This window comes from Micropterus dolomieu, linkage group LG17 (assembly GCF_021292245.1).
Source record: "Micropterus dolomieu isolate WLL.071019.BEF.003 ecotype Adirondacks linkage group LG17, ASM2129224v1, whole genome shotgun sequence".
Classification (NCBI taxonomy): Eukaryota; Metazoa; Chordata; class Actinopteri; order Centrarchiformes; family Centrarchidae; genus Micropterus; species Micropterus dolomieu.
In genome coordinates, this window is record NC_060166.1 from 30445068 (window position 1) to 30472270 (window position 27203).

A 27203-nucleotide genomic window follows, 5' to 3' on the forward strand; every position below is an offset into this window, starting at 1 on the left:
CAGTATATCCAATCTACCTCAGCGACTTAGTGAAATAAAAGATTATACATCTTAAGGCAAATTATCATATACGGTATGGGAATACAGGCAGATATAGTTGACAACAAATCACAGTTAGAAGTAAATAACTGTAAAAACATGAATACACTTGTACTTTGTTGTTCATGTTGATAAACACAAAGGAAACTGGAAATGGAACGCCTGTGTGATGACCCCTTTGTAATCTCTTTGCAAATTAATATTATTCAACAACATAATATATCTAATGTGGAGGAAGGAAGTTTGGCAAACAATAAAATAATTGTATCTTGTTTTGATTTTCTACAGCATCCCTAATGTTTTATTAATGGTTGCATTATAAATTAAAGATGTGCTACTATGAACTTTTGATGCACTCGGTGTTCATTGCCCAGAGAAAACATGCCTTGCATTTTCATAATGTCCCAAGTTACTGTTGTGTGTTTTCAATCCCAAGCAATAGTTGCAAAAGTGCAGTCATTTTAAGATTGAGGCAGCATGAAGTGGAATGATAATGGAGGAGGGAAGATGATGTACCTCTCCATGCTGGTGATAGAAAGCACACAAAAGATGTTGTAATTTTTTTTTCAAGTTAGAACCATTTTGTTTCACATTGGCCTCAAAGTACCATTAGCAAAAGTTTCTCTTTCTAATGCATAAGTGGTGATTCCTTTTATGTTGTCCATTTCTCATTACAGTAAGAGAGTACATGTTTACATGCTCAGGCAGTGATTCTTTTATCATATTCCGCTCTGTTCTTTTGTGCGAGTCTTATCAAATGGCCTTGGAAATATTTATTTTTCCATTTCCACCCAAGAAAAACATTTGCAGACCTAAACAGACCTAAATCTGAAACGGTTTTTGGGGTGCTTTTACCTTAATGTGTATTTGTAATTCGCCTGCCTGCCATATTCTACCATGTTTAGGCTGTATCACAAGTATATTCAGATCTTCAAAAAGCCACACAAGTGTGAGGCAGGCTTTGATAATTCACTTTGTTGTTGAATTATTTTGGACAGATTATTTTATCAAACATCCTACAAAAACATCTTTGCGGCATTCCTTCTGCAAGGACACAACTAACAACAAATATCCTGTCTAAGTAAGGTAGGATTCATTATGGTGAAAAAAAGTAAGAGCATTCATTCTTTCTCACAGTGATCATTGTATGATTTTCCATCTTCCTTTGCTGCTTTGAGGATAGGAGAGCAAACCATTTTGATTAACCGGCATAAACAGGCCACTAGAGCAGCCTGACAATTCAAGCCACCCATCTGCTACAGTGTTGCAATGAGATAGTGACTGATCCCAGGCCAGTGCCTTCTCATGAAGACTGGGGATATTTCTTCTTTCCCAGCCCTGTCTGAGTGAACACTGATCAGACGAGCCCACTTGTGCTACTGCTTCACTGGTCAATGTGCACAGTGCAGGTGGCACCAGTTAGGAGGCTACAGCGAGCCCACCTGCTGCGAAGCCTCAGAGTGACTGCTGTGATCAGGGCCATCCAATGCAGGCATTGTGCAGGAGATAGAGTTTGGAGCAAATCATACTCTCTCCTCTCCTAGCTACTCTTTGAAGACTGCTTATTTTTCAAGTTCCATTGAGCTTGACCATTTTATCTCAGCACATATGTGCAGGGGCGTTTTCCTTCTGTCTGTACTTGCATATCAAAGCCCACTTTTTTATTTTCATCAAAGGATGGAATAGTAATTTTCTTAAAAACCCAAACCTGTACATTTCTCAGTCTGTGGTCTTTTGAAGATCTTGTGTGTAGTCCTGCTGCAATATTTCAGTTTTTCTCTTCTCTTTCTTCCTCCCTCAATTGTGAACAAACAACTTTTTTTTAAAAAAGCTCCTATTACTCCAGTGCTTCCTTTATCCAGTAATTTCTTGTTTTCTACATTTCTAACAGTTTCCACGGTTTTACATGGGATGTGCAGCCATGTTCTTTCTATTTACTGCCAGAACCCTGCTGAGTGTTGTGTGGCCACTTAGCAAAGACAATGGAGAGGCTGTGTGACATTTCACTGGCTTCAGTGCTCCTGCTCCACAGGAATCCTGCCAGTGTCCCATCTATGGTGACTGTGGGCCCTATCAAACAGCTCACAGGCAGAAGGTCAGACAACGCAAGTTAGCTTCCAAACACTGCTGCTGAGACCAGGCTGACATCAGGGGTAATTGGCTTTATTCCCACCTTGGCCATATGAAACACTGAGGGTGGGAAACTGCACCCAGAAGATGGGCAGATATTGTCAGACTAGAGCAACAGGGGTGTGACATTTTTCTGGTTTTACAGGAGATGAATAAAGTTTTTTAATTATCTTTTTTAACTGACAATATCTGTATAACCATGCCCATTCATAGTTACACTGATATCAGGAGTCACAGGATGCACATACATGTTTATTAAAAGTATATATGAAACATACCGAAAAACTCACCACGGTGATGCATTCTCTTATATGCCTGATATGTGGTATTTTCACAGGTTTAGCAAATGTTTCATGATTATGATAATAACCCATTTTTCCCATGTCCTTCCTGAGGTATTGGCACAAAAGATGGCACTGCAGAAAAGGACAAAGATTTCCGGGGGAAATCTCAAAAACAGGTGCAGTTCAACCCGGGCCAGACCACAGCCATTTGGAAGGTCCGGGTCATTTCAGATAGCGAGTATGAAGTGTCAGAGACCTTCCAGATCGTTCTGTCTGAGCCAGTGATGGCAGCACTTGAATTCCCAGAGTTTGCTACTGTGGAGATCCTGGACCCTGATGATGGTCAGTAATGATTTCACTTTCAAGGATTTAATATTCATTCATATGTTTACATTTAATTATCTTGATTACATTTTTACTTAGATTTATAAATTCCTTCTTAAACAATGTAACCAAAACAAATATCAGCTATGAATCTTGTTTTTGTTGTCTATTAATGTAACACACAATGGAGTTTGATAGCAGAACATTCTCCAGCTATATGAAATATTATTGAGTTTTTGATGTTGTCACGTGTCTTTAATCAAATAGAAACCCAGCGTCTTGCGCAGATGTTCAACAATGTCATACAGAAAGAAATCCATTGTAGGAGACACAAAGATGTCAGTTATATTTTCAATAGGGGGTACAGCCTCAATGACTGACACTCCCATGACAAACTTGTTGGCTACTTTGAGTGCCAGCAACAAATAACACTATACGTACACTTTCTCTATGGGTTAAAATGTGAAAAATTGATAAAGAAATAGAAAGAAGGCAATGCATTTTTAGGGAAAGCAGGTAAACCAAAACGAGTCACCAAGGAACATCCCAAGGAATGCACTGAATTTTACAGATCTGTGCAACCTAGTACCTAAAGGTGTATTTTTTTCTAGCAGTAGGGATCTCAGTTGAGGTCCGGAAATCCTTTAGCCCTCATTACAGCTGCATTCATGTTTTGGGGAAATGTTTCTGTCCATCTGCCTGAGGGCATTAGTGCACACCAAATTAATTCACATAAAGACTGAAAGCTGAGAGGAACGACATCTTGAACCCAACTTTATTATGAAAATAGCTACATAATGAGTAAAAAGCAAACCACGTTTATGGGCAGCATTTTCTTTCCGCAAGTGTAGATAAATAAGGTCAAAAGGACATGGAGATGACCACACTCACCTCACTTGCATGTGAAATGAGTGCTACAAGAACAGATGAACGGTGTCTCTGAAAACAGCTTGACTGTGATAGAGTTGAGGCGGAAAACTGCCTAACATAAATATGGATAATGCTTCTCCTCATTCCATAGGGCTTAACTGGGTGAAAAGGAAGAATTTGCTGTGAACAGTTTATGACAATTAAGATATTTAGTTGGACCTTAGTTTAATCCGTCTGTGGAGGGCAATCAACAAAACGGGCAGCTGTGGCTCTGCAAGATGTGAGATTCTATTTTAGTTTTCTTATGCCTTAAACAGACATTGTCTTCCTACCTCCAGATGTTTATTATCATATGATGTTTATGGTTTCAAAAGTTATAATGTATTTTGGCCTCTCAAGGTCAAATAAATAAATACACTTTGAAGGCTTATAAAATGTATTTTTTTTTGTTGTTTCTATTCACTGAGAGCAGATAAATAGAATTGCCTAGGGGCTGCCACCATGAAACTGTGAAAAATAAATTATTTCACACAAGATAGACTAAAGTGGCTCAGACTGGAAACAGCTGAGAGTTAGAAACAAGGAGTGAAGAGTGGCCACATCATCCTATGCGATGGTTTGCATGGAAAGGAAAGGTCATTGCTCACTGAGAAGGATATATAGCTTCTGTCTGAGCTCTGTGGATTTCATGGCTGAAATGTTGCATTCTTCTTCATCTCATTACCTTCCTGATTGTTATGTGCAGCTCAGAGAAGGAGGAGAGACTGAGAGCTGCTAGTAAAACTGTTTAACGTATCTCTGCTTGCAAACATAATTAACACACTTTTTCATTCTAGCCAATTTATGTGGGCAACTAACAATAGACTTACGAAATGAAACCAAGTGTGTGAGACATACTGTATTTTTTTAAAATTCTCTAAGTGATTCTTTACACGTTAACATCATTTTCCAGATACATCTGTTTCACTTACCGGGTCAACAACCAGTGCTGTCTCTCTGTCTAATTCTGTGTATCAGTGTAAGCTGACTCTAAATTGGAATATTTTCTGCAGATAAATAAAATAGATAAGATCAAAAAGCAGATGGTGGGTTTTGATTAAAGATGATGGAAGCACCATCAGGGGAGCTGTAGTAAGAGCTGTCAGTGGTCCCAGTGTGAAGCTGCAAGACTGCGTATTAAAGGTTTTTGAAGGAAATAATGTCACATATAATTTGATCAGAATCAGTTCAGAATCTTTTCTCATTTCTTCACCTTCAGTTAAATTCACTTGACATTCAATTTGTCATATTCAGGTTGCCAAAGAGAGTTTTTAAGAATAAACATAAAAGTATTCAAATAACATTAACACACTATGTTAAGTAATTAGATAATGTTTGTTTTTTCTCGCATACAGAGTCAACAGTGTTCATACCGTTAGCTGCGTACAACATAGAAGAGGACATCGGTGAGCTGCTCATCCCAGTGCACAGGAGTGGAGATGTCAATCAGGAGCTCATGGTCATCTGCTACACCCAGCAAGGTAATACAAGAACTATGTTTTGAAATTTAAGTGGTAAACATTGAGTATTTTCAGGACTAGATGTGATGCAATGAGCAACATAGCTTGAGTGAACAAATTATTACTAAGTCTATTACTCATATTGATCACACTCTTCCTTGAAATTTGATCTAGACTGAGGCTCAATTACTATTACTGCCATCTGCAAGGACCACCATATGTTGAAGTATCAGATGGTGATGCTAGGTGACTTACTAGCTTTTTAGTTTTCACTTTGAAACTGTTTCATTCTTGCATATTAAATGTAGGTACAAACTAACAAACTGTCTTTCAATATTGACTATATGGCAGCTGTTCAATTGTGACATAGTAATAAAAATGGAAAAGGAAGTGCAAATAAAATGACCTGATGAAGATCCACATTGGTATATACACATAGTATTTCAGTGATGCATGTAAACAGTGTTCATGAAAAAACAACAATTCCAGGGAAAAAGAAAATCATATTTATGGATGGTTTGAATTAATAACTTTGCTTTCGGTAATTCTGTTTTCTGCCAACTCAGTTTCGGCCACAGGCACCGTCCCCACCACAGTGCTGTCCTACTCCGATTACATCTCCAGGCCTGAGGACCATCACAGCATCTTGCGCTTCGACAAAGGAGAGGTGGAGAAATCCTGCCGGGTTGTGATCATTGATGATTCCCTATATGAAGATGAGGAAAGCTTCAATGTTACCCTTAGCATGCCCATGGGGGGCCGCGTGGGCTCAGAGTTCCCTACAGCCAGAATCACAATCATTCCTGATATGGAAGACGGTAAGATGACATTTCACCGATTATAAGTGTGAAATGGAATGCAATACATTGTCAAGTAGTCTGTGCAGGTATAATAAATTAGAGGGCTTTGATTTTTGAATCACTTTGTGGCATTTAGAGACATTTTATTGTGCTTTTTCCTTTGAGAAAAGGCAATCTGTTTTGTGCCTAGAAGGGCTTTTTAACTTATTCAGTTTGAGGTGTTACTGTATTTGTGCAATATATTTAATGGATAAGCACTTTGACAGTTGCTGAAAGTTTTAAAAAAGTATTGTAAATGCAATATTTTTGCTGCATAAATTGATCCAAAGAAAGACTTTCTGTGTGGTGGGCAGGTGGGCAGGTGGGCAGACAGACGGCAAACATGTTGGTCTGCATGTAAAATGTGTTTGATTTTTTTCTGTGTGTGTTTGTGCATGTCTTACAATTACTCAGAGAGAAAGCGTGTGAGTGTGCGAGCCTCCTTCCTGGATGCGAAGCCTTTATCTCGTATCTGCAGGCTCAGACTGGAGGGCTGATAGTCTCCATATCTTCCTGACGCCTCTTTGTTCCCCAACACCTGACGGCCATTCCTCAGTTCCCTATCACTCTGATGATCTCTGGAATCACTGTTGTGGAGTCAAACCTCTGTGATCGCAGGCAGGCAACACTGGAGCTGAAAAAAATGGCATGATTGTATCTTTTTATCCTCCAGTCAAAACCCATTTGAAACTAGATAATTGGGGTGATGATGCAATATTCAATTGAGCATTCCATGTAATTGCTTGGTTTAAGTAGTCTGAAAATCATGACCATTGGGAAATGAGTAATTTTGGCATGTAATTGAAGTAAGTTAGCTTCATTGAGATTTATTTTGATCTTCTCCAACTGCTCAAATTAGTCAAAATGTGAGTGTTCCTGTTGTAGGAGACGGGATACCCCTCCATTTCATAGTACTGTACATGCTGCTGAAAACATCCTATATTTGAATTGAAGCCTTAAATTGTAAATGACAGTCCAACCTGAAACAAAACATAGGTTTTTTTGTCAGTGACTATGGTCCTGCTGTTCACACCTTTCCCTCATGGCAGTTGCTGAAATAATCACATTCATTAATGAGAACCTCCAGCAATTTTAGCAGTACAGATGTATTCAGTCTTGTATTTCCCCTCCAAAGAAATGTATTTAGGCATCTAACATTTTTTTCCGATCATGGCCAAAATCTGAGCCAAGGATATGAATCATCTCATGTTTTGAAGGGGTCTCGTCTTTGAGGTTCCTGCACAAGCAATTTTCAGATTGTGTAACAGGTTATTCTCCCCTTCTATGTGGGACTTAAGGCGGACACACTTCAAGTGGATTTGTTTGACCCGCTTGAGGAAGGAGGAGGTTATGTGGTTGGAATGTTTTCTTACTGTAGCAGTGTCCGATGTAACCAGAGAGTGAGTACAGGGGCTTTTGACCTCTGCTGCTCTTGGGTATTTACTCCAGACTGCCAAAACAGCTGCTGATACACAAAAGTTTTTAATAGGATGTACAACAACCAATCCAGGCATTCAGACTGCTTCACAAAGAAGGGTTTTACCAAAATCTGTTACATCTTCACAGTGTCACAGTCTTTATGGATGGCTCTGACGTCTTTACAACTGTGGACGTGGACGTCTTTACAACTGCCAGAGAGCTAGCTCATTGATTGGAGACATTATTGATTAATCTCTTACTAGAACTGTCTGACTCGGTCACACACGGTTGCTTGTCATTTGCATTTAGGATGAGGGTCAAGGATATTCGAGAAACAGGTGAGGCTGACAAATAAACCACATAGATATTAGGAATTACTACAAAGGATAAGATAAGCCAAGTTAAAGAATGCTTTGGAAGTGGTCTAAGAAGAAAAGGGCAAAGGGGTAATGGTTTAAAAAACTACTTCTTTAGTGGAGCAGAATTTCCTGCTACTAAAACATTGCATGTTCATGTTCATGTATTACGGATTTAGACATAGAGTTGAGGAAGGCTTTATTTAATGATTGCCCCTGGTTTATAGAGAGTCTGCCAGTGTGCCGTCTTATCTTAACTGTTATAAACAATGACTTGCCTGAGCAATCCAATTTTTGTAGCTTGAAAAGTCAGTTCATTATAAAATACACTAAAAATGTTTTTCGCTCTACAGATTTGAGACTTCTTGGCATGCCTTTGCCTATATTAGAGGTCCTCAGTGTATTATCACACAAAAACAGGAGAAAAGAAGGCTCAGTGCATTAGAGGATTAACTTTACTCAGACTGACAAGCGTTGCTAACAGTCTATACTCAGGTTTATTCCTACTTTATCTGTTATCATGTTTTCTTTTCCTCTAGCTTTGTCAGGGTGGATCAAAATCTCTTTATGCATATCAGTTGTCAGAAAGTGCCAAACTCACAAGGGTTCCACATACAGCATGATTGCCAGGCTACAGCCTCCTTTTGTGGGAACATCCTTTGTGTGCGTTTTATTATTATTCTCAAATTGTGACTGTTGATTGACTCATTGTGACATGGAGGGAAACAGTGCCTGGAGCTATTGTCCGACAACTTGGCTCCCTATTATATGACACAAGCACCTGGCATCAGATTGAATGCTCGAACACACATGTACACACAAAGACACACACACACACACACACACACACACACGTATGCACACACAAGATGTATCAAGTTGGCACAGCACCACTTACAAAGTATAATTTGGATTAGGTACTGGAGGTGTTTAGGTTGCCGGCAAGCACTGAATAAATGGAACGTGAAGAGCAAGGAGAAATAAGGTGGTGTCAAACATTCATATCTCCCTGAGGGAAGTGATAATGAAATGACTTGGGCACTGATGGTGAAGTAAATGGTAAATAGCTCTGCGGCAAGCTGAAAAGACCGATCTCATATCTGGAAGAGTAGAAAGGCAGCAGGAGATCGATTCCCATTTTAAGTTCAGCTATTATGGTTTGGTATTAAATTTAAATACAGAATCCAGGTTCCTTTCCTAACTCCACTCCAGTATATATGTAAGGAACACAAATGGGCATCACATCCTTCTTTGTCATCCCTCTTTTTGCAGTAGCTGTCCAGTGGGTTTTGTTCATAGAAGGAATGAGTCAGTGCTTGGCTGAGCACCTGTCCCTCCCTTTGAGAGGTCTAAGCTGGGGCTCCCCAGCAGAGCTTTCAGCAGCTACACCAAGTTCTTACAAACACACACTACTACTGATATCGGAAAAAAATGCATGTCAGCAATATGTCTTCTTTTCAAGCCAGAAACCTGAGTAGCACAATATGATCAAATTAGAACCCACAGGGCACTAATGTATACAATTCCTGTTCAGTGCAAATGCACAACATTGGCCACCTTCATAGGTACAAGCATATGCAAGAAACCACACAAGTGTAATAGGAGGTGGCGCTCACATTGTCTGCCCAGGGTCTGATAATCTGATAATTATGGGAATCAAACTAAGAATGTTCATAACTTTTACACCTAAATGAGTTTAAGTTTATGGCACTAATAACTAGTTTTTTAGGCCTGTGCCATGGAAGAGAAAGCATGTTTTCTTTCCAACCAAAACATTAATTTCACTAATTAGCACACCTTCACCCACAGAGAGGGAGTAATTAAAATCAGCTTTGTCTAGATTGAAAACCACTAGACTCTTACATGGCACAGGAACTTATTTATCTGCCTCAGAAGGAACTTTGTTGGCAACTGATCTCAGACAGAAAGTGTAACCAAAACTCAAGCAAATCCCACTGGGTGGTCTCTAAACTTTTCGATTTTATGTATTTGGGTCTACAGGAAATTAATTCAGAACACGTTTTTCAGTAGATGGATTGAATTTTGTACATCTACTGAAGTTGTCCCTATCTATAAAACAATAGTTGAGTTCTGAAATTATTTGCCATTTATTTTGACTTTAAAGGCATGTTTTTATTGTTATGTTATGAAGTGGAGTCAATATTAGGGGTTGTTGAACTTCTATCATTGCATATGTCGTTTTCTATAGCCTGTATTTTGTGGAAATGTCAGTCAAGACCATTTACAATTAAAATAATCAGTTGGAAATATCAGTTTTTCATCACAATGATGAAAAATCCTGTAAATCTAATATTGCCAAAGTAGTTTTGCTCTTTTATTTATAACATTTCCAACAGTAACCTAATATAAGCCATTACAGGGATTGTTAACTTGGTATAAATGGTAAGATGCCATTGCTACATTGTGAATGCAAGTGAAGAAACAAGTTGTTAACAGAATGATACCTGTGGGCATCAAGGTAGTGTAAAGTTACAATATTTTCTGACAGAGATCCATGCAGGTTCTGTCCCCAGCAGCTGCACTTCCAGCCTGTCAAGACCCTTAAACAACCGCAATTGTCAGTCTACACCGGTGCGATGGTGGTGAGGAATCATTGTCTGCTTGTTGCATTTTTGATATCTTTTTATTTTTTAAATATGTACCACTACAACAAATGATTAACTTACATGAATAGAGGGTTTTCCAGCATAGCAATACCATACACAATACAGAGTGCAAGAAAAGGGTTTTAAAAGGCACTAAGCAGGTAATTTGGCTCCCGGGTCCTCTACCAGGTTATTCCAGTCATAGAGGAGGCACGTGGACACTCCAATGTAGCCAGACACAACTAAACTCATACAAACAAATAATAGGTAATAATGGCACAGCAAGACGGCAAATTGTAACAGCAGAACACAACTTTGAAGGATACAGTAAATACAATACAAATATAAAAGAGACTATAATATTTGCATAAGCTTATAGCTTTTTTATATTGCTAAAAAAGAGATAATAACACACAGACTGATAGTGTTCCACACTCTTATTTCTGTGTTCTTCTCGTCACCATATACACAAACACACACACACACACTGAAGCCCCCAACTAAGGCACAAATAGACAGACAATAATATGGAGCTACTGCTGAAAATATTTAGCTTTTTAACTCTTCTGGAAACTTGGCATGGAAGACTGTAAAGTTTACAGACTGTCCAGGCATTCTACAGTAGCATGCATGGACAGCTTCCATCCTCAGAATACCTGCTATTTTCCCAGCAGCAGACCATCTGCACATAAACAGCCACATCCTTACAGTTTCCATTCTGACTTTCGGCTGTAACGGGTTTGGAGAAACTTGTCCTTTCTTGCAGAGGTAATTGCTGTTTGATATTGACTTTGCATCCGGGAAAATGCTTTTGTGGTTGGGGCTGTAAGACATGAGAATGCTTGTACAGCAGGACTTGACTCATGTATTTATGGCCTTGTGTCAGTTACCTGTAAATTTTGCTCTGGTTCTGAAGGTATGATTATGAGCTGTTTAAAAGATGGGCGGGTCCCGTGCGTGTGCAGTATATCCTGGATGGAGATGAATCGAGGTAGAACTCACAAACCCTGTCATTATGTCTCACCTGGATTCGCATTCATTCTGATATAAACAGATGTCCAATGACTTCAATCAGCCATCTTAAAACACTCAATCCAGAGCCTTCTTTCAAAATTCAAGTGTTTCTCACAGTTGTCAATGGTTAAAAGTTCAAGATTATTGTGTGTTGAGTAAGAAGCTGCTTTTGTATGCTTTTGCTGCTGGAGAGGAATTTATCGAGCACACGGTGGGCAGAGGAGCATTTGCCAGGGCTCAATTGAATCTCACCATTAGAGAAGCCACTTAGCGCTGTGGGAATGTCATGCAAAGTTCAAGTGAAATCAAGCAGTCAGTGGGAGTGTAACAGTCACTTTAGGGCTGCCTGTGTCTCCTTGTGCCTCTTATCCTATTTTATGTTCACACATATGCAACAATAAGGATATTTCCTTTGCTATTTCAGGCATATTGCACACTAAAATTGACTGCCTAAATGACTATACATAAGGTGCTCTTATCTCTGACTTTTATTTTTAATTTATAAGAAGAAAACTGATTGAATGAATCTTTGTGGAGCTACTTTTAATGACTAACTGTACTTATAAAAGTTGTAGAATAACTATATGAATCAAATATTAATAAATAAGATTGAATGAGTTTTGAAAAAAATGAAAGTGTGTGCACCTTACATAATTTTACATAATGAGTAGTTGTAAATGTGGATCATCTTTACTTACATCCAGGTAACCTTAGATGTGCTGTGTGGCATAGACGGCTGCTGCTAGCTGGGCCCAGGAGCCAGTGGTTTACCTTTCAGTTAATGGGCCGTAACACTTTGAAGCTCACTGTTTGTCTGCTTCACAAACCTTATCTGATTACCGGACTAGTACAACAGGGCCCTGGCTGCCACCCTCAGGCTAGTAGATCTGATTACTCCTCCTGTTGGGGACCCAGTGCTGGCAGCCAAAACCATCTTTGTTTGGATTCTCTGTGGGGAGATATTCTGGCAGCTGCAAGCCTCTCGATGCAGCACTTATTGTCCTGTCTGTGCTCTCAGGACAGATTAAAGCACAAACGATTTCTGTCCTTTGCATGTTCTTAGGAGAAATATTATTGCAGCTATAGATATTGCTCCTCTGAGAACCACAAATCCCAAGACTTTGCCTAAAAAGACTATTTACCTTTTAGAAGTTGTCTTATCTTGTTAATATGGAGCTGTTACTGCCAAAGGAGACTGCATAAAAATATGCAACACCATCTGAGACTTATATTACTACTCAGAATAATGATGTAGTGCAAAATAATAAACAGTAATTGTGCCTGGCAGCACTGTTGACTGACAGTTAATCTCCCACTGCTCTTGTATTTTGGTTTTGTGAGATAACATAATCATCACGCAGTTACAACAGTATGGATTTGTTTTTGTTCAATGCATTTATCACTCAGTTCCACATCCCCGCTGTCCTTTTAGCCTCATACTGTGTTATGAGAAACGGCTAAGTACCGTTTTGTAGGTGCAGCAGAGTTCCATTGTCATGGAAACCACAACTCTGCCCATGGCCATCACCATCCACTTAATTTATTCATTATTTGGTCACAGTTGCTCTCAAAAGCACACTGTTTTTACTGATCAGTAGTGGCTTATTCCCTTTAGTCATCATAGCAATTATGTATTTGATCAATTAAATGAATGTGTGCATTTTTTATTTGAAAATTGCTTCTGTGGATTAGTCTCAGATCAGGTTATTTCTGTATTGTACTCAAAAGACTAGGACTGAAGTCCATAAATAGTCTCATTGTGATGGCAGTTCTTACAGTTTGACAGTGGTTGATTGCTCCAACTGAAGGGAATGTACACAATGGTACAAGCCCTTAAGTCATTGTTTTACAAGCAGTTTGACATGTTGTACATTGTTGAGAGAAAACAGGCTTTGAAAGGGTTAAATAGAATAATAGTGGGTGAGTTTGGCTGAAGTGGAATCTCAGCTCATAGAAACACTAATTGCAGTAAGGCAGGCCTGGGCTGGCACACTGAGCTCTACATCCCCCAGACCTCCTGTCAGGCCTCCTGTCTGCCTCTCAGACCCATCGCTATCAAAGTCAGTTGCTCCACCAGGTTCATCTAGAACAAAACCAGAAAATTTAGCTCCGCCTTCAGGTTGCTTTTTGTCATTTAATGCTTGTTGCAGATGTAGAAATCCCCCAAAACATCATTCAAGGAAGTTAGAAAGTGTTGTTTAAGGCCTACAATTACAGTGTTGACTACCTGCTGGTGTTTCAATGGAAACGTTCCCTCAATTTCTCCTCTAATCAGAGGTAATCTTACCAACCACGCTAGTTATTATAGATTTAACTAGTAATTACAACAGGCATTCCAGTATCCTGTTGTGAAACAGCTAAAAGATGATTATGGATTACATCCTCCTGTGTGTTTTTCCGCATTTCCTTCACTCCTTCTTCTGGTGTTCTTCCCAGCTCCCGTCTTCTACTTTGGCAACACAGACTACCATGTGGATGAGAGCGATGGCTTCGTGGAGGTGCAGGTGTGGAGGACGGGGACTGATCTTTCCAAAGGAGGAACTGTCACAGTGCGCTCCAGAAAGACAGATCCTGTCTCAGCCGAGGGTATGTGTACCTGACAGCTTTAGCAAGTTAGAGAAATGTAAACCACAGAAAACAATAGGCTTAAGTCGTCACCCTGTCACTCTTTGTATTCCTTAGCTCAAGAGTCCAAGGAGATGTTAACACTCGATATGTTGGGTGGGAGACCTGGGGAATGTAAACATTGTTTTAGGTTAGGGCAAGAGAAGACAGGGCTATTCTGTTGGGCTCTTGTCTTGTAGGGATCAGATATACACAGTGTTGTGAAGATAATAGCGGTTGAAGTGAGAACAGAGCTTTAGAATTGCATACAGATTATTCTCCCCATTGGTAAGCGCATAGGACTCTGACTGGTTGCTATCTCCTCAAGGCTTCCCTACAACCTCTATTATCTCCGGCCCCCAGGTGACCTTCTTCCCCTTTATGGTCGTGCCTGTGTTATAACTGTAAAAAATAACTAGCATCTAATCATATGCAGCATGGTAGAAATGCAAGCCCACACTTACGCACATGACTGGGTCATAAGTACAGGAGAAAAGCCCGTGGGGCAAAGGGTGAGCTCTCAATACCTAGACTCTTCAAAGAATGGCAAATGAATAACCTGTTTGCACTCGGGGAGATATCCAGTTTCTTGCAGCTCTCCTTTAATCATGCAACAAATTCCAACTGTTCACTGCAATCGACCATGAGATAGAAAGCGTCATCTTGTCAGCTCGCAGGGTATATCCTTTCATCTTGCTCACTGCCTGCCTTTCACAAATTAATTATGAAGTAACATGAGAACTGCTGTTGAAATCATATCATGTACTGTAGTCCATTTGTGTAAAAGCCACTATATCCTATAAGCACTCTGTTCTTTGAAACACGCCTGACCTATTTTGTGTTGTGGAGCAGCTGGTGTGGATTACGTGGGGATCAGCCGGAATCTGGACTATGCACCGGGGGTCACCATGCAGACGTTTCGTGTGACCATCCTGGATGACCTAGGCCAGCCAGTGCTGGAGGGGCCAGAGAAGTTTGAACTGGTACTTCGAATGCCCATGAATGGGATCCTTGGGGAGCCGAGCAAGGCTACCATCCTCATCAATGACTCTGTTTCAGACTGTGAGTGAAAATCTTGTTGTAGATTGGTTGTAATATAAATTCATTGAAGCAGTTACACTTATTGATTTGTGATTGATGTTTGTCCTGTATTTCTGATGTTGAATTATGGGTTTAATTATGTTGTTCTAGTGCCAAAGGTGCAGTTCCGTGATGCTGTGTATGTGGGCAATGAGAACTCAGGGCAGATCTCAGCCATTGTATACCGTACTGGTGATATCAGCTACAAGTCCACAGTACGCTGTTACAGCAGGCAGGGGACAGCCCAGGTCATGATGGACTTCAATGAGAGGCCCAACACAGATGCTTCCATCATCACCTTCTTACCAGGTGGTGTAGTAAAACCTAACACACACACCCTTTTCCATGGATTGTGTTTTCTTTACTTAATTAAAAGTAATTACACGGACATAAACAGTTATTCAGTATCTTTTCACTTTTCAGGAGAGATTGAAAAGCCTTGTATACTGGTACTAGTTGATGACACAGAACATGAGGAAGAGGAAGAGCTCCGTCTTGTGTTGGGCAGTCCCAAGAGTGAATCTCCATATGGAGCATCTATTGGAGGGCAGAATGAAACACTCATCAAGATAGAAGATGAAGCAGACAGTAAGAATGCTTTGTTTTCTTGTTACACATTGTTCTTTACAATATCAGAATTTGTTTATATGATTATGACATATTTTAAGTTATCCTGATGGCATGGATTTTAGACAATTTGTTTAGTCTGTATGTTGCTTTCAGCCCATTCAGCCCAGATAGACACAAGAGCTTTAATATGTGGTATGCTGTAATTTTAGAGTTACAGTTTACTAGCATAATTGAAAATATATGCCATGCTTTTTAAGAGGCAATTATTAGGTTTGGAGAGACCAAATTCAGTGTGAATGAGCCGAAGGAAAATGGCCAAGTGACTGTGGTGAAGATCCCAGTGCTGCGTGTTGGAGACACCTCCAAAGTCTCTGTTGTCCGAGTTCACACCAAGGATGGATCTGCTACCTCTGGAGAGGACTACCATCCCATATCTGAGGGTAAATAATACTGCCAGGCTCTTTCATCAGGACAGCGTTTATATGAAATTTGCTAGAAAAAAATATTTGTCAAATCTCTCCTTTCTTTGCAGAAATTGTTTTCAAAGAGGGTCACACAGAGCACTATGTGGAGGTGGAGATTTTATATGATAGTGTCAGAGAAATGAGGGAGGCGTTCACTGTTCACCTGAAGCCTGATGAGAACATGGTGGCAGAGACACAGGTGAAAATCAAGCCAAATTATCATGTAATTTAACTGTCAAGTGTGTAACTACCTGGCTAACTATCACTTAAAATGGCAGCTGCAATTTGTTCTCCATTAACATCTTCTAAAATGCCCTTGCTTGTCAATCAACAGATGAGCAAAGCCATAATCTACATCGAGGAGACCAACAGCATGGCAGATGTCACCTTTCCCTCTGTGCCCAGAGTGTTTTCTCTGTTGCATTACGACGACATCGACAGGACCAGGGACTCTCTCCCTGTGGCCGGATACCCTGTCATTTGTGTCACTGTATGTCCCAAGTGATAGTACAATAAATACTTAGTGACATACTTTACTTTCAGTCATTTACTCTGCTAATGATTCATTTAGCAAGACTTTTTGTGAGTGCAGTTTTAAACAGGTTAATACTGTTAATGAGGTAGTATTTAGCAGATGTGCGTACTTTGCTCAATTATTAATGACTGGGTCATCAAGAGTATACAAAAATTACTGATATTTCACAACCATAATTTATTTTCCCTTTTCCAGGCCTGTAACCCAAAGTACCCAGACTATGATAAAACAGGCTCCATCTGTGTAAGCGAGAACATCAACAACACCCTAACTCGGTATCGTTGGCTCGTTAGTGCCCCCACTGGCCCCGATGGCGTCACTAGCCCCATGAGGGAAGTTGACTTTGATACCTTCTTCACCTCCTCCAAACTCATCACTCTGGACTCAGTCTACTTCCAGGCAGGTTCCAGGGTCCAGTGCGCCGCAAGGGGCGTGAATTCTAACGGGGATGAAGGTCTGGAGCTCAGTAGCCCCATAGTGACCATCAGCAAGGATGAGGGTGAGTGCAGCTCATTATCAAGCTTGGAATGTTTAGTCTCTTATGGAAATGGCTCAACACGATAAGCAGCTGCTGGCTGAATTTTGCTCTCCCACCACAGTACTTGCTGTCCTTGCTTTGACAGAAAACTGAATCAGAATAATTTTCTGTGGAGGGTTTTTCGGAAAACAAAACGTTTGATGTTTGTTAACGCCGTGGTTGCAGGAATGTGCCAGCCTCGTGTTGTGGGCACAGTGGGGGCAGAGCCCTTCTCTGCCAAGCTACGATACACTGGAACAGAAGACACAAACCACCCCAACCTCATCAAACTAACTGTCACCATGCCTCACATTGATGGTAAGAAGAGATGATTGAATGTTTAGAATAATCATTGAAACTATGACTGGCTGTTAGTTTGAAACCCCTCTTGAGCTGTGAAAGTATTTTATTTGTGAATATTTGTGGTGGTATATGTCACTCATCAACCACATTCAAAAAGAAGCTATGTCAGTTAGTTTTTCCTTAATTGTTAATCTAAAATTCCTATGCTTAAACTTTCTGACTTCTACGTGTGTATTCTCATTCAGGTATGTTGCCAGTACTTTCCACCCGGCCCCTGTCCAACTTTGAGCTCACTCTGAGCCCTGATGGTACCCGTGTTGGCAACCATCGCTGCTCCAATTTGTTGGACTATGCTGAGGTCAAGACTCGCTACGGCTTCCTAACTGAAGCCACCAAAAATCCAGAAGTGATCGGTGAGACATCCCCTTACCAATACAGCACTTCTCTCAGGGGATCCAGTACACTACGATTCTACAGAAACCTCAACTTGGAGGCTTGTTTGTGGGAATTTACCAGCTACTATGATATGTCTGAGCTGCTCAGTGACTGTGGAGGCACCATCGGGACAGATGGACAGGTAAGCAGCCCAACCTTTGAGCTTCCGCTCACCTCTGATCCCTTTTGTCATCTCTAGACATGAGGTGCAAGGAGTTGGTCCAATAAAGCAGCAGACCCAATTGAGGGTAGGAATGTAGACTAGCAGTTACTGGTCTGTTTTGCCTTTTCTCTTGCCCATTGCCCATTTCAAAATCCAAGAATTTTAATCCTAATTAATCATTTACAGGCATATTAAAATCCTGCTTGCCTACTTGGCTTTCCTTTAAAGATCCCAAAGTAAATACTAGCCTGTAGAGAAGTCATCCGTTATTGTCTGGAGACCCATGTTAATCTCCGTAGTAATGACTAACCCGACACCATGCTTTCTTCAACTCCTGCTAAGACCAGTTATTTGACATGTGAAAGTGGCAGGTCAATAACCAGCAGCATCATAAAAATGTGTCTGTTTCACTGTTTGCACAATGTGCTGTTTAAAAGAGCTGTTAAATGTTGAGCTTGAAGGAGGAGATCTTAAAGCCCTCACATGCCTCACAGCCTTAAACATTTGCATTCACCTTGGAAAGCTACTGTTAGTTGACTTGCAGTTAATTAAGGGAGAGTGTTGATAAAGAAGGGCCAGAAGAGTGCACGGGGCACATCATGGTGAAACCTCCAGTACACTCCCTACTGAGGATTATTAATTAAAGCCCTACAGCACTTGCAAATATATCTTGGCTCTGAAGGTATATACAAGTGTATATTAGTTTGTTATTGTAATGGATGTTTCTCATTTTACATGGCTTCAGGTTTATTTAATAACAAGTGCATCACCCAGGTGATAACAGCTTTTCTCAACAAGTGGAACATTGTTGCCTGTAGCCATATGATGTAAATGTGGCGGTAATAAACATGTCTTGACAAGTAAGCAGGCTTCTGCTAGTAACATAAACTTTACCTTGGCCAGACACCTTATGGTCCGAAATCGTAGAAATTGAGTATGGTGACTTTAATTATTTCTTTATTGATTAGTGACCATATCGATCAGAGACAATGTAATAATCTATAAAAGAAAATAACAGTAAATAACGAAAGACATGAATGATTTTGACCCTCAGACTAGTTAGACAGTCTCAAAATCCTGAAGAATATAGCTTTGATATGTGAGACCTGGGTTTGATTTCCACTGTGATAATCCAAAAATGTAATGTAATGTAATGTTCTCCTAACAAGTGGAAGAATGGTATACATGCAACTCTGACAGCTCTTTATGTAAATTGTGTTGCTATGGTTACTGTTGAACAGAGCAAAAGTCAGTCTATATAGATACATAGACTGAGGCATCACAGGTTTAGGATCTGTAAGGTCGGACCTATGGAAAAAGAAACTGCCATTGTTTGTAGGTGCCCTGTGACCCGAGTTCTCCTCTATGTTGGCATGCAGGCTGAGCGCAGATAGCTTTGTGCGGGCCAGGCCCAGTGTCGTGTCACAGTGTAGGGTTTAGTGCCCAGCTTAACAGGACTGCAGGAATCTATTAAAGCCCAGCAGGTTGTGTTAGAAGACAATTCTGCAAATCATTTGCTTGAGCTCTCAGTGCCCAGAGGCGTAGACACGTCTCCACATGAACACAGGGCCAGTGCAGGCAAGTACCTCTCACAGGTCAGAGGAAAGTGTAGATACCAGAGAGAGCTCCCTCTGAGGACTTTCACCACTTGGAATCCTTCGACCATTTCAGGACAGCTCTTTTAGAGAAGCAATGTTTGGGGCAATTCAGTATCATCAACAAACATAAATGCAGTGCATTTTAGTATTTCTTATTTTTGATGTTTACTAAAAACAGCACTACATTATGATTTGGACACATGTGATTTGCAACTGAAATCAAAAAACGCAGTACTTCATCTGTAACAGTTAGAGTTCATGAACACTATAGAGAATCATTCAGTCCTACAGCTATAGAACATCGAGTGAACTTAATGATGCCTATTTTAGGTTAACATTATCAACACGATTTCCTAGGAAAGTGTGCTGTAAATTCCCTAGTACATGTGTTGCCAAGTCCAGTCAATCTGTGGACTTAATGAAGCCCTATTCAGAACAGAACTTGCTTATATCAGTCATGATGGTAGAATATTGTTCTTATCTAGAACCCTGAATAACGTGCATGTACATTACACATGCACGTTATTCAGGGTGTCCTGATGTCTGTAGATTCTCAATGTTTTCATCCTGATGCCTCATGTAACAAGGCTAAGAGTCTGTGAAGTATGAATTACATTTTTTGCTCCTTCACTACATGTTGTTTTTCCATTACAGGTGTTGAATCTCGTCCAGTCCTATGTGACCCTACGAGTCCCGCTCCATGTGTCCTATGTCTTCCACTCCCCTGTGGGAGCAGGAGGATGGCAGCACTTTGACTTACAGTCAGAGCTGCGGCTCACATTTGTGTACGACACTGCCATCTTATGGAGGGATGGTATTGGTAGCCCACCAGAGGCTGAACTACAAGGTAAGACTTGAACAGTAGTTAGGATTATAAAATTGAGGATTACTTAAAAATGTGTCATGTTCACCAAATGAGGTATTGTAAATTAATTAAGTAGCAGAATTAAAATTGTCTGTGACTGTCTTTTAAGGTGCCCTGTACCCAACCAGCATGCGTATAAATGGCCAGGGACGACTTGTAGTCAACTTCCGCACTGAGGCTCGATTCAGAGGCCTGTTTGTGTTTGCACATCCAGGTACAGTATGTTCTATAGAAGGGATGTAGTGTTCAACAGTCTAAATTTAGCATGAAATATGATGGTGTTTAGGCAGCACGATGGTGCAGTGGTTAGCACTGTAGCCTCACAGCAAGAAGTTTTTGGGTTTAAACCTGAGTTTGTTGTTGGGGCTGGGACCTTTCTGTGTGGAGTGAACATGTCCAGTTGTCCATGTGTCAGTGTGGATTTTCTCTGGGTCCTCCAGCTTCCTCATACAGTCTAAAGACATGCAGGTTAATTGTTGACTCTAAACTGCCCTTAGGGGTCAAAATGAGCTTAAATGGGTTGTCTTTATGTGTCAGCCATGTGATGAACTGGTGACCTGTCCGGAGTGTATACCAAATATAATAATGTTTGTTTGTTGTGTGTTGAATTTAAACTTGCAATTGAGTACCTATAATTATAATATACTACATAATACTACATAATTTAATTGACATATTTTTCCATTAGCTTCACCACTCACCTCTATGGTCATGTGTCTGGACCACCCGGGTTTGACCTTTAACCTCAGTCTTGTGAGGAATGAGCCAACCTACAACCAGCCCATTCAGCAGTGGACTTTTGTCTCAGATTTTGCTGTGAGTAAACAAAGGAGTAGTTTAATTGTTTTTGCTGTTTTTACAGCTTATTCTGAACATAATTTCTTCTCTCAGGTGCGTGACTATTCTGGCACATACACAGTGAAGCTGGTCGCCTGTACATCCCCTCCCAGCCTGGAGTACACCATCCCTCCTGTCTGCAATCCCAGAGAGCCTCTTTCCTTTGACATGGACATCCGCTTCCAGCAGGTCACCTCACCTGATCCTTGTGGGAAAATTTAGTCAGCAAAACCAGGATTCAGGAAGAAAAGTCAAATATAGGCCAAAATAAGCAATATTTTCTAAAGTTATCAAAATAATGATATTCAAATACATCAGGGTCTGCTAAATCAGCTTAAACACACATTATTTTAGCTACACTGATAGAAATTATGAATAACAACATGTGTGAAGTCATATATTTTACTTGGACTCAAAATTGCATGTTTGAATATGGACCACTATTGAACATTCACTGTAAATTTGCATGTGAATCTTTCTAAAAGTTAAATCAAATTTTTGATTTATTCACCCCTTCTCCTTCTTCCATTATTTCCTGTAAACCACATCTCTTGGCTCCTATTCAGTCCTTTGCTGTCTTGCCTCTCTCTTTTTTATCCCATCATTTGAAAAATGAAAGAGGAAACTCCTTCCTGGTTCACTCCATCCAATCAAGTACTCATAAAACTGCAACTTTTGTCACTTCCCCTGACAGGAACAAATCGCTAATCAACATCCCCCTATTAATCCATTTAGCTGCTCCTGCAGTGGTGTCTAGATCCAGACACTGATGCGAATATTTAACTACCCCAGCATCAAAAGAACATCTAGAGTGATAATAACAAAGCTGAATTTATTAATCATTTTGCCCATAAAAGCCAGAAATAATGACAAATCCCCAATCAAATGTCCAAAGCCCAAAGAGGTCAAAATGTCTTTCTTTATTTTGTTATTTGTGAACCTTTGCTGGATGCAGACACAATTGTCAGGTTAAATTAGCCGCATGAGACACGCCTGGACCCGGTGTGGAGCAGCACATTTTCGCTCATCCACTCCCTACACTACTTACAGTACAGTACAGATTTCTCCCATTCACTGGTTTTGTTGGTTTTTGCTAATTTTGTTGTAAATTACTTTGTTTTTTAGTTCACCTGTGTTTTACTGTTTTTTGGTCCAAGAGCCAAGTTGTGACATTGAATATTGAGTACTGGAAAAATTTACGTCTACAAATTAGATACTCTTATGTACTGGACATAATTGCAATGGTGTGTTGACCAGGTTAAAAAAGATTGTTTACCTTGTGTCTACATTAAATTTGCGTGGCTTTGTCTCTAAATAGGATGTGTGTGTGTTTGTCTGTCTTCTATGTGTTTCTAGGTTAGTGATCCAGTGGCTGCTGAGTTCAGTCTGAACACACAGATGATGTTACTCTCTAAACGGACGCTCTGGCTCTCAGACGGCTCTATGGGCTTCGGACAGGAGAGTGACACTGCGTTCTCACAAGGTAAGGTAATAAGATGCAGTCATAAAATCCCAATTGCTCTTGAAAGTTTGTGGATTAAAAAAAGGCCCATAAAGTTATTAATACTGAACAGATGGCTGTGAATGTATTTCATTGCTTAGCTCCTTGGACTTGTTTCCATTCTACAGATCAAAAGGAAATCCCTGTGTGATTAATATTTCTGTTGATTTAGAAGTAGAAATGTTCCCCATTATTTCCTGACCCATCAAGATAAAAGTTACAATGAGGGCTCTATGAATTTTCATTTTGATTACTTTCATGTATTTTTCCAAACCATGCAAGGTTTATTTCTCTCAAGATCTTGAAAGTCTTTGAAAGACTGTCCAAGTGAGTGTTGAAAGCTCTTGTTGCAGAGAGTGGGGGTGTTTTTATCTGGGGTTTTACTGTTGCTCTGAGCAAAATAAAATCATTTGAGAGAACTGCATCAGTGGACATAATTCAACTTTTTTTTTTGTAGAACTTTAAATTAAACCATATGCACTTGTTTTGCAGTGATGAAAACTGTATTTCTCTTCCCCCAGGGGATACAATTTATGGCAGAGTGATGGTGGATCCAGTGCAGAACTTGGGCGACTCCTTTATTTGTAACATAGAGAAAGTGTTCATGTGTACTGGAGCTGATGGATATGTCCCTAAATACAACCCCAGCAACTTTGAGTTTGGCTGTTTGGCTGATGCTCCATCCCTACTCTACAGATTCAAGATAATTGTAAGCAACAAAAGTATATCTAGTCATGTCATGTGTGCTTTGTATCCATTCAAACATAAATATTCCTGTCTGTGTTATCTTCTCACTCCAGGACAAGGCCCAGCCAGAGACCCAGGCCCAGTCATTTGGTAATGTAGCTTTCAACGCCTTCCTGGCAGTGGATGACGCCGGCGCTTTAGCTCTTGTAAGACAACCTGGGTCAGATGGTTTCAGAATGGATTCCTCAGCTCTCTTCCAGGTCAGTAGAAATGTCAAGAAAAATCCAAGAAACACATTCAGTATACACACTTGACGATTCCACATAATCTAATTTTACCAATCTGGAATTTATGTTTTTGTGTAACTCTGACCTGTATGGAGAGCATGTGGAAAGAGTAAGATGGAAATATACTGTGTTGTAAGAGTCACAGAAAGTGACTTTGAAAGATGTTTTTCCCCCACTTTTTCTTAACAAGTTAAGAGAGAAAAAATAAACTTTCTGCTTCCTCATGGAAACCTTATTGCATGTGAACAATCCTGTCCCCATGTGGGCTGGCCTTTATATGACCTCTGATGACAGGGTCACATGTATGACTCAGACTATCCAGCTTTCACTGAGTCCAGATGGCTTCTTCTTGTCAGTGAATCTGTGTTTCTTGGCTTGTTAAGAAGAAAAGGTATGGGTATGTCTACAGGCCTGATGAGTATTTTTCAATGGCTGAAAAAGTTTTTGCTTTGCTTTTCAACTCCATTATACTGGACATACTGTATGTTTGAGTTCATATTGTTTATGTTTGGCCACATATACAACAGTACAGAAGAAATACCACAATAAACATTAAAATGGGTCCATGAAGGAAGTTACATTGACTGTAGCTGTATTTGTTAATAGTATTTTATTTTATTTTATTACCTAACTATTATGATCATCAATATAATGATCAACAAAAGGAAAGTTCTGCAGAAAGCTGTGCCATAAACAATAATGGTTGCTCTTTCCAGGTGTCTGCCGGGAGAGAGTGGTACATTCACACAATCTATACTGTCCGCTCTCGGGACAATGCTAACCGTGGCATTGGGAAGAGAAGCCTGGAGTACCATGTGATGAGCCAGCACACAAATCTGCTTCCAAATGATCAACATCGCACCAGAAGATCAGCCAATGATGTGCCAGACATAATAGAGGAGATTGGTGTGAGTAATAACCGTGGTACCAACATCCTCCACATTGCACTGGACCGCAGCAGTCAACGGAGGACGAGCCCAGAGAGGGAGATCTTCACCAAAGGGATCATCCCCCATGAGCTAAACCAGAGAGACAACAGTGATGACAGACTAGTGTTGATCATTGGTATCTTTGTCGGACTTCTCCTCACAGTGCTCGTCATCATTGTGGTAGTGTTACTGGTCCGGTCCAAGCGAGAGAAGAAAGACGTACCCAAGAACTCCAGAAGCACTGAGCCCATAGTGACACAAGTCCACAGTGATAGCTCAGAGGTCTAACAGACTGATGATTGAGAGTTTTAGTTAATTTTTTTATTTTGCAAGTGCCTCACATTTAGATAAAAATTGAAGATTCTGTGTGAAGCAACACAAACTACAAAAGCTTTGATTCTATTCAGAAGTCTACTTGAAATACTGCATCACTTCCATGGCTGGGGAGCGGTCTGGACACTAACTTGGATATGGACTTTGTCAGCAGCTGTTTCAAGGCACTTGTCAAGTTTTCAGCACTCACTTATTGATTTGCTTTTGATGCCACTTAATCCAAAAACGGTGTTATAACTTTTCCAAAGGTGCTATAAAGGATGCTTCCTGGCATTTGGTGTTTTACTGAGTAGGTCAAGAGAATGTGGATATTTTACATACAGTACAAGCTTTGTATGTTTGATTTGCTGCATCAAGACACTGTCCATAGTTTGCTTACACTTGGTAAACCTATCCGTTCTTATAGAGAATGATTTGTCCTTAGATTCAGTGTGTGCCTAAGAAATCACAGGATATTGAGGTTTTATGACATGTTATGTTTGTCCTGTGTAATCACTCAATTTTTCACATTGTTTTCTTGTACTCATGTTTTTGCATGCATTTTCTTTGTATTTTAAAATTGTTTGAAATTGTAAAAAAAACAAAAAAACACTAAATGCTAATTTGAATGAAATTGTGACAAATGTGTCTGATCTACTGTATTTCTTCCTGTTTGTATTTTACAGTATATCCCATGAAAACAGTATTTATCAGTAGCTAATTGTTGTTATTAAATTCGCTCTAATATTTAGTGCTGAAACACTATGATTTTAGGTCCAATAATTGACACATGGCACTAAATCAAATAAGAATTTAAACTGTTAATTCATAGAATTAAAGCAACTTTCAAGACAGCTGGTCTGCAATGTACAGTGTAGTATAGTAGCGGTTCCAAATCCATTATTTCCAGCAGGAAGTACTTTCACTCTTGGCACAACTGGTATGCTACATTTCTAGTGTTTACTATTGTAGCTTAGTAGAGATAGCTGGGGCTCCAGATCCCTCACACAACAGGGCTATGTGTTGACTGTGCTGTTTAATATTTTTTAAACCTTTAAGTATTGTCAAATAAGTTTAGCAGATTTCACATAAAGGGAATTAAATATTTTACCCTCAATCATCGTCTTTATTGTCAGAACTACTCTGCTTGATTAATTTGTTTTAAATGTATTTATTTTTCAATGCTTGTTAGTCCTGACACAAATCACATGTACTTTCCCCTCCCTGTTTAATTTAGCTTTAAACCTATCTCTCTCAAACTGTATGACTTGTTTGTTATTGTGATTTCAATATACAATACACATATACAGGTGAGCCATGTTTGCATTAAAAAGTAACATCATACAAACCTTCCATGTATCAATTTTTTTCCAGATCCAGGCACCGGATTGCCATAAAATCTGATTACCTCATAATACTGTATATCGTATTATAGACACTAACTTCATAGTAACTACTTTAGAAATGTTAGGATTATTTTATTTTATTTGGAAATTGAAAACAATTCTATGCAACCTGTGATATCATACCATCATGAAATATAAAGACATACTGGTTTTCTTTCAGTGCACATTTGCTTGCTAATCTAGGTTTGACACTGTATCAATGTACTGTGGTTCTTTTATTCCACTGTAATGTTTTTGTGTGCATTTTAAGCTTTTTTATGCACATGTTTGTATGTATATACATATGTATTACCTATAAATATACCATTTGGATGTTTTGGGAATGGTTATTGTTAAAACAAAATGCATACTGTATGTGCTGTAAGTATTTGTAACATAGACCAGAGGCACAGCGTGGTCTGCAAATAAATAATTTTTCAAGAAAACATGACATTTTATGTTTTTTGATTAAACATGTTTCAGCATGAAGCTGTCTTTGAACAAATATATCAGTTCTTTGTACTGATCACCAAACCTTAAATAGTTTGACTAAAAATGCTCAAAATCGCAATCATTACGGTATCTGTACATACATCTACTGTATATACCTATCTATATACCAATTAAGCATCAGTCCCTTTATTTGTCAAAATACAGATATATCAGGGCTTCTGAGAATAGAGATGCAAGGCCATAAGTACTTTAACAACCACTAAAAGCTATCCAGGGGTTGTTCTCATTATTAATTTCA

The 27203-nt window shown here is 39.6% G+C and overlaps 1 protein-coding gene across 1 annotated transcript in view; it reads left to right on the forward strand.

The window, feature by feature from the left end:
* frem2b (FRAS1 related extracellular matrix 2b) overlaps positions 1-26898 on the forward strand; it is a 51134-nt gene extending 24236 nt beyond the window's left edge. Inside the window, exons 4-24 of the mRNA XM_046074667.1 lie at positions 2565-2795; positions 5042-5167; positions 5713-5964; positions 13817-13966; positions 14837-15046; positions 15176-15373; positions 15488-15652; positions 15892-16074; positions 16167-16297; positions 16433-16588; positions 16829-17132; positions 17337-17468; positions 17699-18030; positions 20304-20496; positions 20624-20728; positions 21203-21330; positions 21406-21540; positions 22708-22834; positions 23374-23561; positions 23653-23799; positions 24543-26898. Coding sequence (XP_045930623.1) covers positions 2565-2795; positions 5042-5167; positions 5713-5964; positions 13817-13966; positions 14837-15046; positions 15176-15373; positions 15488-15652; positions 15892-16074; positions 16167-16297; positions 16433-16588; positions 16829-17132; positions 17337-17468; positions 17699-18030; positions 20304-20496; positions 20624-20728; positions 21203-21330; positions 21406-21540; positions 22708-22834; positions 23374-23561; positions 23653-23799; positions 24543-25043 — 4094 coding nt within the window. The 3' untranslated portion in view covers positions 25044-26898. The remainder of the gene's footprint in view (positions 1-2564; positions 2796-5041; positions 5168-5712; positions 5965-13816; positions 13967-14836; positions 15047-15175; positions 15374-15487; positions 15653-15891; positions 16075-16166; positions 16298-16432; positions 16589-16828; positions 17133-17336; positions 17469-17698; positions 18031-20303; positions 20497-20623; positions 20729-21202; positions 21331-21405; positions 21541-22707; positions 22835-23373; positions 23562-23652; positions 23800-24542) is intronic.
* Positions 26899-27203: the final 305 nt, after the last annotated feature.